Source organism: Lycorma delicatula, chromosome 3, assembly GCF_047948215.1.
Source record: "Lycorma delicatula isolate Av1 chromosome 3, ASM4794821v1, whole genome shotgun sequence".
Lineage (NCBI taxonomy): Eukaryota > Metazoa > Arthropoda > Insecta > Hemiptera > Fulgoridae > Lycorma > Lycorma delicatula.
In genome coordinates this window covers 46,264,609-46,278,047 of record NC_134457.1, presented here as the reverse complement: position 1 = coordinate 46,278,047, position 13,439 = coordinate 46,264,609, and the positions used below count along the sequence as shown (strand labels likewise).

The 13,439-nt window shown below is 29.8% G+C and overlaps 1 protein-coding gene across 1 annotated transcript in view; it reads left to right on the top strand.

The window, feature by feature from the left end:
* The window catches only part of Nak (Numb-associated kinase), a 150,304-nt gene that overhangs the window by 68,962 nt on the left and 67,903 nt on the right, over positions 1 to 13,439 (top strand). The window contains exon 10 of the mRNA XM_075359740.1: positions 12,140 to 12,293. Coding sequence (XP_075215855.1) covers positions 12,140 to 12,293 — 154 coding nt within the window. The remainder of the gene's footprint in view (positions 1 to 12,139; positions 12,294 to 13,439) is intronic.

The window sequence follows — 13,439 nt, the reverse complement described above, 5'->3', positions numbered from 1 at the left end:
AAAATTTTAAATACACTGAAATCTCCTTATTCGCACTTACTGTATTTGCAATTTCGTTATTCGCAAGGGAATATTTTGCTATGTTTTTTCTATATTCATGGCTAAGATTTTCTGTGTTGATGTACATTACATTATGTAGTGACATAAAAAAATAAAAATATTATCACACATTAAAAACATAATAATTTAATACAGTACGAATATACTCTGCAATAGTGTATGTACTGTACTGCACAGTACAGTATTGGTTTTTAAAGATAAAGTAGAGAAATTTCTCCATTATATTTGTTTTTCAATGATGGATAGGATATTAATCACCTATGTAAATAAACAAATTGTCAACATTGAACATGTAGAGTTTCAGATTATGGCAGTACATTACGTACTGTGAAGTAAATCATTTGACCATAAGTATTGGTCGTCTAACGATTATTACTGTGTGCTTGTTGTAAACACGTAGGAAGTGTTTTTATTCATACAATATTGTTGATCTTTCCGAGTGTGATTGTTAATCTATTTTACTTTACTTTCAGAATAGTAGGCATACTTTGTATTTTTGCATGGTTTTTGTTTTTAAACTTGTATAAAATTTATTTTTTAATTTAATTTATTTTTTACAGTATAAAGGTGAGTTACTGTAAAAATGTCTTCAACTGGTAGCAATGAAAGAAAGAGGGTAAAAAAAGTAAAGCCGTTGTATAAAAAAGTTGAAATACTGAATAGGCTTATCTATATTTATATACAATGTATTATTTATTTTTATTATTTTTAATTTATTATTTATATACAAGAAGGTAAACCGATAGCTTCTGTTGCTTGAAGGTTTGCAGTAAATGAATCAACCATTTGGTGCATTAATTAAAAACCTAAAACAACAAATTGGGATCTCAGCTGCCTCTTCATCATCTCAAAGCATTAAAATAGTTAGGGATCCTGCTATTGACAAGATGGATACTGCACCAAGTATTTGGATCATCATAAGACGAGAATCAAAAACAGGTTCCAATAAGTGAACTTATTATTCGTGAAAAAGCTGAGACTTTGCAATCATTTTAATCAAGGGCCAAGTCAAAGTGATGCTGTTACCCTGTTACAAGCTCCAGTGAGCTGGCTTAATAAATTTAAAGTCAGGCAGTCTTTACACAACATAAAAATTATAGGGAAAGCTGCATCAGCAGATAGTCACTGCAGAAACCTACCCAGCAAAATTTTAAAAAGTCATTGATAATAAATATAAGCCAGAGCAGATAATTAACGCGGATGTGACAGGCCTGTTTTGGAAACAAATGCCCGATAGGACCATCATCTCAAAAAATGAACAATCAGCAATGTGGTTCGAGGTAGCAAAAGACAGAGTAACAATTTTGCTTTTTGCAAGTGCAGTTGTTGATTGTTTAATTAAACCACTAATGATTTACAGGTCACAAAACCTGCACAAATAAAAGTAAGACACTGTTGCCAGTTTTTTGGCAATCCAATAAAAAAGCATGGATTACAACTTCACTTTTCATGAATTGGTTCAATGACTGTTTTGTACTCGAAGTTGAAAAATATTTAAGATCAGAAAACCTTGATTTTTAAACTTTTTTTAGTTTTGGACATTGCTTCAGATTATCCTCAGGAAATCCAAACAGATCATCCCAAAATAAAAGTAGTTTTTCTGGTGCCAAACACTACCTCTTTATTACAACCTATGGATCAGGGAATTATTTAGTTATTTAAATTATATTACATCAAAAGAACATTTAAAATTATTTTAGACGCGATGGATTCTGATTCTGAGCTGAATGTTACAACATGTTGGAAGAATGTTGTATGTGTATCAAGTCTTCATTAGCTGAACTGAAACTCATCTGGAAGTTATGCTGGAAGAAGCTGCTTCAAACAGATACACTGGAAGGTACTGGTGACATCGAGACCCCAGGAAATATAGCAGAAAGCATGAAAGCGATAACTCATTCAATAGGGAAAAATGGGTTCAACGAAGTAGATGACACAGATATTGAAAATCACATAAACACACAAGAAGAACTTAATGAACAAGATCTTGAAGATTTAATGGCGCAGGCAGAGTACGAAGGCTAAGAAGTAGAAGTTACTAACCCTGGAAAACAGTAATGTCAAAAGACTTACCGAAGGCATTAAACTATCTGTGATCTTAGATCTTTGAATAGAAGCTTAATCTTAAAGCGCAAAATTGAAGATGCCATGCAAGAATACACAGAACTTCACACAGATTTAGCAAGAGCGAGATAAGGAAAAATTACAAATTTTTTTTTAATGGAATCAGTACTGTAGGTTATTTTTATAAATTTCCTTTACAATAATTTTAGTGTGTACGTAGTACTAAGTGCTGTTGTCTTGACTTTTTAAGGTGATTACCAAGTACAATTTGAACATGTAATACTGTTTTCTAATACAGTGTATACTGTATGTACCGTAGTGAGTTTTTAAATCAAACAGTTGGGTAAGTGCTTATGAGTAAATTAAGAAATATACTTATTTTGTTAAATATTTTTTGTATAGTGTACCTGTGTACTCTAATAGATCATTGCTTATAATTAATGTTACCATTTGTATTTCATTAGTATTATCATCTCCCTAAATAAATACGCATGATTTTTTTCCTTTTGCATAGAACCTAACCATTCTTCCTTAAATAGTATTAATTTCGTTCTATATTCACTGCATTTTTACTGTCTCTAACCCCTGCAAAAAAGGAGATTTTACTGTAATACTAATTAAAAAAGAAGTATATAAATAATATGTGCTCAAATAATTCTTATTGGTTGTGATTCATTTTGTAATTATTTTTATATTTGCTATCATCATGTATTTACCTTATTTCATATTTTATTTAATTAATATGGACTTAAATGTATATGTTTCACTTGTTCACATTACTTACTACTTTGTGTAACTTGCATTAACCAGCTGATTGTGAAAAAATTAAATATTTTATTCAAAATACACATTTTATATACACAAATATACATATTTTAATAATTATTTAATATATTTATGTAATTTAAATTGTATATTTTTACTACTTAATTACATCAACATTTGTAGTTGTTTTTATTTTGATATTTTTGAGTGTATTGAACCAAGTAAATCCAAAATTAGATTTTTCTCAGCAGATATCATTGATTTCACAAATCTTTTGCAAATTGCAGTATTTTTTCTTTTTTTGGGAATAAGGTTAGATCATTGAATTTGCTCTTCAGTTATTATTTATGAGGTTAGGGCTACTGAGATGAACACTGAGTCCTCTGATTACACTGATAAACATAATTTTTGTTTCCTAACATGTGATACGTGATTTTAATCTGTTTTTTGATACTGAAAACGATTATGAACTCGGAATCTTTCTATCAGCCACCATTTTTGAAAAATTTTTTAATTTTAATTAAAGGATTTTTCATTTTTCAATGTATAGTTTGAATTTTAAGCTCCTATATATAGTATTTTGTGAGCTCATTTTTTATTGTCTAACTTTGTTAACATAATTTGTAAGCTATAAATAAACAATACTATACAAAGAATTAAATCATATCATAGTTGTATATTATGACATCATATCTAATACTAAAGAGTGAGCCTTCATGGACAAGATTAATCATGTCTGTGCAAGTCAAAACATGTAGCTGAAAACACAGCTGTGTTGTTAGTATTAAGCACTGGATTTAGGAATGAATTAATTTTGTTCAGTTTTATTGCTGTCTTAAGTTTGTTAACAGTGCAGTCATAATGCCTTGAAATTGTGTAAATGATGTGGATGTCTTTTGTTAGTGGTGAGTTTACCGTAAAATCAAATAGAAAAAACATTACACCTTTAATTAAAAATGCATATCATTTGTACTTTCAGTGTAAAATTGATGATCAGGATAAGATGTGGACTCGTCATATAGTATGCATTAATTGTTCTGTATATTTAAGAGGATGGCTGCAAGGTACACGGAAGGCTTTGCCATATTGTTTACCTATGGTTTGGTGTGAACCAAAGGATCATGTGTGTCTGGAATTTCTAAAAAATCTAAACATACTGTAAAGTATTCTTCATTGCAATCTGCACTCAGGACTGTACCTTACAGTGAAATTATTCCAGTTCTTGAGCTATCTGTGAATGTATGTTTTGAAAGCAGCCATGAAGAATCAGGCAGTACTGAAGAAGACTACAATGATTTTAATATTGAAGTAATCTTTCAATAAGCCACATATTATATCACAAGGTGAATTAAATAACTTGGTTAGGGATTTAAATTTATCAAAAAAATTAAGCTGAACTGTTAGGATCAAGACTGCAAGGTTGGAATTTACTTTAAAAAAATACAAAAATTTTGGGCTTTCGTAACCAACAAAAAGAACTTTCTCATTACTTTATTGATTAAAATAATTTGGTTTATTGCACAAATATTGACGAGCTTATGTTGCATTTTGGACAAGCTCATAAACCTGAGAACTGGTATCTTTTCATAAATTCGTCCAAGTATAGATTAAAAGTGGTTTTACTTCACAACACTAACAAATATCCTTCAATACCAATTGCTTATGGTATTAATTTTAAAAAACATATGATGTAATGAAAGATGTTCTTGAAAAAATAAATTATAAAAAACACAGCTGGAACATATGTGTTGATTTGAAAGTTATAGATATTTTGTTAGGCATGCAGTTAGGCTATACTAAGTACATGTGTTTTCTTTCCGAATGGGACAGCTGAGCTAGGGATAAGCATTTTTTACCAAAGAGTGGAAGAAACGAGACAACTCCAAATGGAAAAAAATATTCAAGAGCTCTTAGTTGAACCCAAAAAATATTTTTACCCTCTCCATGTCATAGTCCATAGGACTAATGAAAAATTTTGTAAAAGCAATGAAGGATAGTCCCGGATTGTTGCATATCAGGCAGAAATTTTTGAATGTAAGTGAAGGAAAAATTAAAGAAGGAATATTTATTGGTCCTCAAATAACAGAGTTGGTCAAAGATGATGTATTTAACTCGATGTTAAATAATTTAGAAAGTTCAGCTTGAGCTTCATTTAAAGACATTTGTAAAAATTTTCTCGGCTAACAAAAATTAGACAGTTACCACGATATTGTTAATCAACTTCTTCATGCAGAGCTATGGGATGTAACATGTCTTTGAAAATACATTTTCTCCACTCCACATCTGGAGTTTTTTCTGGAGAACCTCGGAGATGTTAGTGATGAACACTGTGAACGTTTCTACCAAGACATTTCGATGATGGAAAGCCGCTATAAAGGGAAATGGAATATTAATATGCTAGCCGATTACTGATTGACATTAATTCGGGATGTGCCTGAGGCTATTTATAAAAGAAAAACGTCAGTGAAATTATTCTAACATAGGTATGGTCATGCAAAATTATAAATTTTACAGATTTTTAACTATATTTTCCCTTAATTTTTTTTTAAGCTTAATTTATTTAAAACTTAAGGGTGATAGAAAAATTGTATTTACAGATCTGTAATGTATGCAAAAAAACAATTCAAGAAATGGTATCTCACTTAGAAAAACATTAAAAAAATGTTTTTTGTCTGTCAGTGTTATAGACCGATTCTGTTGTTTGATTACAATTATTAGAACACAAGTCTTACAAATAATTAGAATTTACAGATATTAATAAATTAGTTTTGGAAGTTATTTACAATAAGTGTAAATTAATACTTTATGGTAAAACAATGTAAAAAAAAAAAATTGTTTTCTGAAACTCATTATTAACATTGTTAATGGTATCAAGCATTGCTGTGTAATTTTTAACTTGTACAAAAAAGTAAATTTTTTTTATTTTTAATTGTACGAGGCATATTCATAAAGTAAGTGCCGTTTGATCATTAAAAAAAATTAACCCGTGAGAAAAGGTTTTTATTTACAGTTTTAGTTTACTACAAATCTTCTTCACTTTTCCACATAATCGTAATTCAGTTCCAAGTACTTTTCATAACGCTGCACAGTTTCTTTAACAACTCTGCATAGAAGTTTGCTGCCTGGGAATAGAACCAGTCGACAATGGCAGTCTTGAGTTTGTCATCGTTTCAAATTGTTGTCCACCAAGCCACTTTTTCTATTGCAAGAAAAGGAAGTAGGTGAAGTAGAGAAGTAGGTGCAAGGTCGGGACTATATGGTGGGTGGTCAAAAACGTTCCCAACAAAAATCTTGAATCTTCTTTGTTAAGGCAATGGTGTGAGGACAGGCATTATCATGAAGGATGATTATGCTGAACAACAGTTTCCCATGTCATTGATTTTAGATCGCATGTCTCAGTTTGGTGAGCATTTCACAGTGTACACCTCAGCTGTAATTGTTGATCCACGTTCCATGAAATTAACCAAACTGATGACACCCTTTTTGTCCGAAAAAACCGTAGCCAATATTTTTCAACTTGAGTATGGAGATTGCTTAAATCTTTTCAGTTTTGGAGAACTTGAATGGTGCTACTGCATTAACTACTGTTTTGATTCTGCGTTGATGTAGGATATCCACATCTCATGCTTGTAACAATGTGGGAAAGCAAATAATCTCCAACTTGTCGATAGTGGTCCAAAAACGCTTGTGCACTGCACTTTCTTTACTCTTTGTGTTGGTTGATGAGCATTTTCGATACCCACCTTGCACGTAATTTGTGATATTCGAGCTTTTCTGTGACAGTCATGTAGATAAAGGGGCGTTCGACATATGGAAATTCATCAGTCATAGCATTAATCGTCAATCACCGATCAAATTGCAGTTTTCGGTTCACTTAATCAATGATTTCGTCGGTCTGAATACTGTGCCTGCCACTCTGCTCTTTGTCATGCACATTTGTGTGGCCATGTTTAAAGTCTCGACATCATTGTTTAACCTTTTCTTCATTCAATACTGTGTCCATACATAAGGCACAATTCCCAATGAATCCTTGAAGGTCCTAAGCTGCTAAGGAGCTGAAGATCCTTTTGCATACAAAAATCGAATCACAGCGTGCACTTCACAAGTGGCAGGAGAAATGATTGTCAATGACATTGCGATTTGCATTCACCAGAAGGCAAACGACTAGTGAATCAAAACAACTTCGGTGGTTTTGTAAATAGCCAATAGATAGTTCTGCATGCATGAAACTGTGTTCACGCTTGCCACTCTGCTCTTTGTCATGCACATTTGTGTGGCCATGTTTAAAGTCTCGACATCATTGTCTAACCTTTTCTTCATTCAATACTGTGTCCATACATAAGGCACAATTCCCAATGAATCCTTGAAGGTCCTAAGCTGCTAAGGAGCTGAAGATCCTTTTGCATACAAAAATCGAATCACAGCGTGCACTTCACAAGTGGCAGGAGAAATGATTGTCAATGACATTGCGATTTGCATTCACCAGAAGGCAAACGACTAGTGAATCAAAACAACTTCGGTGGTTTTGTAAATAGCCAATAGATAGTTCTGCATGCGTGAAACTGTGTTCAGACCCACTAATATGTAAATATAAGCCGACAACCCTTACTTTATGAATATTCCTCATACAAAAAAAATTGAAAGAAAAATGATATAATTGAATGATTCATTTAATTTGTTTAAAAAAAAAAATCATCATTAATTTAAAGAAGACCTGATAAAGTTGTAATACTTTCCTGGCATTCATTATTTATTCTTATATAGTGTAAAAATAATTATACATGAAAAAAGTTATCTGAGATTTCTTTTTTTTGGGTGGGGTAATTTACAATAATTTATTGCAAAATTTTCATTATATGTTTAAATAAACCAAAAAAACTTTTAAAAATTAAAAAAAATTCCATTTCCAGAATCATCTTTCAAGAGAATCTTTTGATTTTTCTATGTTTACCGTGTTTAAATGGAAGAAACTAAATAAAAATTTCTACTAACAAATGTACAACCAATAAAAAGTTACCTAAGATTTCTTTTTTGCTGGAGTTGGTGATTTTAATAATATTTAATAATAATATTTGATTACTTTTAATAATGATTAAAAGTTTAAATAAACTAAAAATGTATGAAAAGTAAAAAAAATTGATTTTTTGAATGTTTAAAAACTATGCAATAGATGGAATCAAAAAATTAACAATTTGCAATACACATGCAGACTACTGCAATAGTCTGTTTGCTATTACATACTCTTCTCCACCTATAAATATATTTTCCCCATTTGAAATTATTTATACATAGAAAGACTAACTGTATTGGAGGTTATTTAATTGATATAATTATGAATGATGTCCTTTGTTCTTCCAGTATAGAAGTATTATTAAACATTGATACTAAAGCAAGTTAGTGTATTTGTTAACTGCAATGTACAAAAAATTAATGTTGCAAAAGTGTTTAAGATATGGGTTTGCATAAGACAGTAAAATGTATTTATAAGGATGACTTAATTTTATCTGTGTGGATTATTTTTCTTATTAATATTTTGAAGAGATTTTTATTAATATTTGAAGGTGATATGAAAAACTTGTAGTACTTGAAGTAATACTTTCCTGGCATTCATTATTTATTCTTATATAGTGTAAAAATAATTATACATGAAAAAAGTTATCTGAGATTTCTTTTTTTTGGGTGGGGGTAATTTACAATAATTTATTGCAAAATTTTCATTATATGTTTAAATAAACCAAAAAAAGTTTTAAAAATTCAAAAAATTTCCATTTCCAGAATCATCTTTCAAGAGAATCTTTTGATTTTTCTATGTTTACCATGTTTAAATGGAAGAAACTAAAAAAAATTTCTATTAACAAATGTACAACCAATAAAAAGTTACCTAAGTACCTAAGTTACCTTGTAGTACTTTAGTATGTGTTTGCATATATTCTTAATCCATCTCTTATGACCTGCCGAACTTCCACAGTTTTTCTTCATAAATAAGTAAATAAAACATTATTACATACAAAAATCAGTTTGATATTTTTAATCAAATGATTTCTTTGATTTTCACCACAAGATCTTAAGGTATTAATTGCAAGGAAGTTCAGGAATCCTACCATAATAAATTACATGCTTTCTTTTTTCATAGTCTATCATATGTCTATTGAGATTTTTTTTGTAGTGTATTTTTAAAAATGAATTGTGCCTTATACCGCTGCTGCACATTTAACAGAACCAAGGCTGGAACATGAAATAAAATAATTAAATGAAAATAATGATATTGTAATGAAAATGTTTGCATTAAAAATATATCATATCGAGGGAAGATCCTTAGGATCTTGAACCTTTGGCTATAGTTGGCTTCACTGTGTATAAATCTTTGGATGAAAGTAAGTTAATTTGGTAAGGCAGGGTGTGCTGGCTATTTTGTAATGCAGTATTATGAACAAAACACTAAGTGCTTTGATTCCTGGAATCAAAGCAATTAGTGTTGCTTACTGCTGCATTGCTTCTTAAAATAAATAAATCTTTAACTCTGGTTGGTATGTAAAAATTATATACATGACATCTTGGATAGATATGCTGTTACGTAGATAAAAAAGGAACTTACTCAGCATTTGATTACTCAGATAAAGGGAAATCATTGTAAACCCTTAATCAGATCAGAATCACAAAATACACAGTTAATAGGTAAATAAAAAATTAATGTAATTATAGCCCACATTAATTATATAAATAAAAAAAATGAAATAATATTAAATACATGGAGATGCTAATATTAAAAAAAAAACTATAAAATTCAAAAAGTTAATGTAAATTATTTATGTACACTTTGAACAAGATACAGAAAATAAATGAGTTTTTTAGATTTTTAGTGTTATTTATTCATTGCTACCTGCCTCTGTAAAAAAATCATTTAGTTGTATTTTAAATAAATTGGTGGAAAGGTTTTTTTAAATTGTTGGTAATTAAAAATGTAAGTGGTATAATAATGCATTTTCTTGTAAGTCAAATTATTGTGTTAAGATGTATGAAAACAATTCTGTTGTCTGCTTTTATAAAAGTTCGGTTTTGAGGTAGATATTGTTTAAGAATAATTGACTTTTTTTATAGCAAAGATTGTACATTCATATTCATGTAAAAACAAGGATGAATTAACCAATATGATTTTCAAAATATTCGACTTGTACTTGTAGGTGCCAAACAGTGATCTGACAGCACATTTTTGTATCTTGAAAACTTGCTCTGACTTAATGAGAGAACCCGTAGACGTGATATTATACTTCACACAGATATATTTGTAAACATATACCTCTTTTTTTAGTCAGCTAAAAAAAAAGAGGTTGACTTTTTTATTACTGCTGATAAAAGCAATAAATTAAATCTTATTTTGGTAACTTCTAATTTTTTTTGCTCTGAATTTGTGGGATATGGTTAAATTTTATTTTTAATAGAAGTGTTCAACATATACGGACCCAACACATTCATATTAAGACATTTGCAAAGATGAAAGAGCATAAAACCATCAGAGGCAGATTTATATTTTCAGTCATTAATTTTTCAAAAACATATTCATTTTTAATGTCAGTTTTATATAAAATCGTAATTAAAAAAAAAAAAAAAAATCTGGAGTTGACTATGCTGGTGAAACCTTTACTACACCTTATAATAATTACAGGTGAATTTTGTTTAGAATAGAATAGATTCCAAATATTTGTGATTGTATCCAAATAAAAATATCTGTATAAAAAGAGGTTAATTACATAGAGGTTTAAAAAAAAAGAAAGTCACTTTAATAACGAGTGTAAAAATTATCTAGAACTTTATTAACGAATGTAAAAGTTGAATAGAAGTATCTAAGGACAAAAAGGTCATTCTAATAGTAGGTGGAAACATTACTGTTTTGCAGCCATTCTCATTTATGTTTATGTAAAAATAAACTTAATTGTAGGAAATTAAGCACTGAATATTCATCAGTCAATTTCAAATTGATTTGGAGTTGGCTTTGTGAAGTATTATGTTTGGAGTGTACTTTGGGAGAGAAATGTAGATGCTAAAGAATAATTAAACAAAGGAGGCTAGAAGTGTTTGAAATATAGTCATAGAGAAAATTAAATGGACAGATGGTGAAAAAATTAAGAAGTAAATGAGAAGAGTGAATGAGACTAGAAGGTTATTAATAACTCAATATAGGAAGGCTAGGATAAGGAGAGGAATAGGGTTAATTATAACAGTTTTAGAAGGATCAGTGTGAAGTGCAAAATAGAGTGGGCAGAAAAAGATAAAAAATTATAGGTAACACATGAAAGGAAACAGAAGCTGTCAGAAACTCAGAAATTTAATTGGAAATAGTGAAGAATAGTGAGGCATGGCACGAGGTACTGGATCAGGGTAGATCATATAATGACGAACTGGTTATTAAATTTATGATTTTCTGGCCTGTATATTCCAGATGTCACTTTAAAATTCTTTAGCAGCAGTTTGTTGACGGTGTGGAACAATGCAAAAGGTTTGCATTATTGCGTATCTTGCTAGTTCTTCATATGGCAGTCATTTGATATCGCATATTTTGCCTCTGAAAACAGTAATTGAAGGAAATTGAAGAAATAAGCTTCTAATTAAAAAAAAAAAAATTAATTGGACTATTTTGGTCGTTTCAGACTTGATTGGTTGTTGTTTTGTGTAGTTACAATCCAACTAGTTTTCTCAGATTTCTTAGGAAAAATAATTATATTAATTTTTTATATATTTGTTATTGAAGTGACTTGATATAGACAATGTTTGAAGGTTTTGAGTTGATGTCAATTGAAAGTGTTCGTACAATCGAGCAGTGAATTTAAGTATGTTAAATTTTTTCCTCTTTTTTATACTAGTAAGTGAACACATTATAATTTTCAATTTTTCTTAGTTTAAAAGTTATTTACATTAGTTGGTTGTAAAAAAATTCAGATACTATGCTTACATGTAGTTTATTCTTATCGCCTTATTATTTTTTAAGTTTGTTTATCCTTTCAAGCAAGAAAAAAGTATGACTTTGATTACTAATTATCCAATAAGATGTTTTGTTATTTTATTGCTTAACGACAGATGTATAACCTATTACAATTTATCAGTTGCTCTTATGGTTGATTCTTTAATCAAATGAATTATGTGTACTAATAATTCAGGCAATTAAGATTTAAATGAAAGCAACCATATCAGTGATTGCATATTAAAGAAGCTGTGTAGTTACATAACAGCAGTATTTATTTTTTTTTTTTTTCAGAGTGTTTGCTACTGAAACCAGTCAGTTTCTTGCACCTTATGAAGCATCAGTCAAATCTAGGTCCGGTTCTAGTTCACCTCCTGAGTCAAATGTTGATGGTAACAGTGTTTCAACTGATCAGTCTAATCGATTACTCGGAGTCTCTGCATCTCATGTCAGTTTTTATCCATTTATGTGTTAAAAGTTTCTATAATTTATGATTAGTCATATTAGTTTAGTTGCTGAATGTAATTTCTTGTGTGTGCAAATTTTTACTATGTTTACATTTTAAATTGTTTGTTGTTGAGGGAATAGTAACCTAAAGTAGATGCTTCTTCTAAATTTTTAATTTTCTTGTTTAGCATTTTTTTTTTATCAATTAAAATTGATAATCATACTTTTAATATGTGCTTCAGCAACTGCTTACAATTAGTTAAATATTTTTAGGGCTTTCATACAACACCAACTGAATGGTTCATCAAGTTCTTCTTAGGTCTCTGGCTGACTTTAATGTCGGAATAGACTCGTAGATTAGTGAGGTTTTTAAATATTTTTTCATTGTGCAGTAATCCCTTGCTATTTGCAGGTTTGGCATTCGCAGTTGCCTCATTCAATTTTGTAAAGAGTAAACTATACTAGTATAACTGCAGATAAACTAAAAAATTAACATTTAGTACAGTACTAACAAGTTTTTTGTTATTGCTATACTACTGTTATCATTTGAAAACAATATTTTCATCCGTATTTTGGAAGAGGTTATCAGCATATCAGGATAATTTATTAAATAATAAATATAACATTATTTAATAATAGTTAAACATAGTAAATTTAATGGTATATTTTTGTAGAAATGTAACTGTAACCTAATTATGGGTGATAAAGAAAATATGGGTGCCACCAGCCTCTGCTCTGTCACTGTTAATGATGTTGGCACCAGTGCTGGCTGGCTCATCTGCAAACCACAGTAGTTGGCACGTGGACTACTTATGTCATTTTCAGAACTTCAGTATGAACAGAAAAACAACCAACTAGCAAGTTGCATTTGTAATATTGAGCAGATACATTCAGTTTGTGCATGGTTTTAGTAAGTTCTGAGACACTTGTCATGGATATTGTTTTTTTGTTGTTACAAAGTCTCTGGTCTTTATTAAACAAAAATGTCCAAAGTGAACAACAAGAATATAAAAAACCAGAAAAGATATGCCTCTAATTAGGAAAGTTGACCTTCTTGATTAACTGATTATTATTATTATTGTTAAGTTGAATTTAAGACAACTGTTCTTAGTAATGTATAAAGCACATTATTGTATTTATCTTCAAA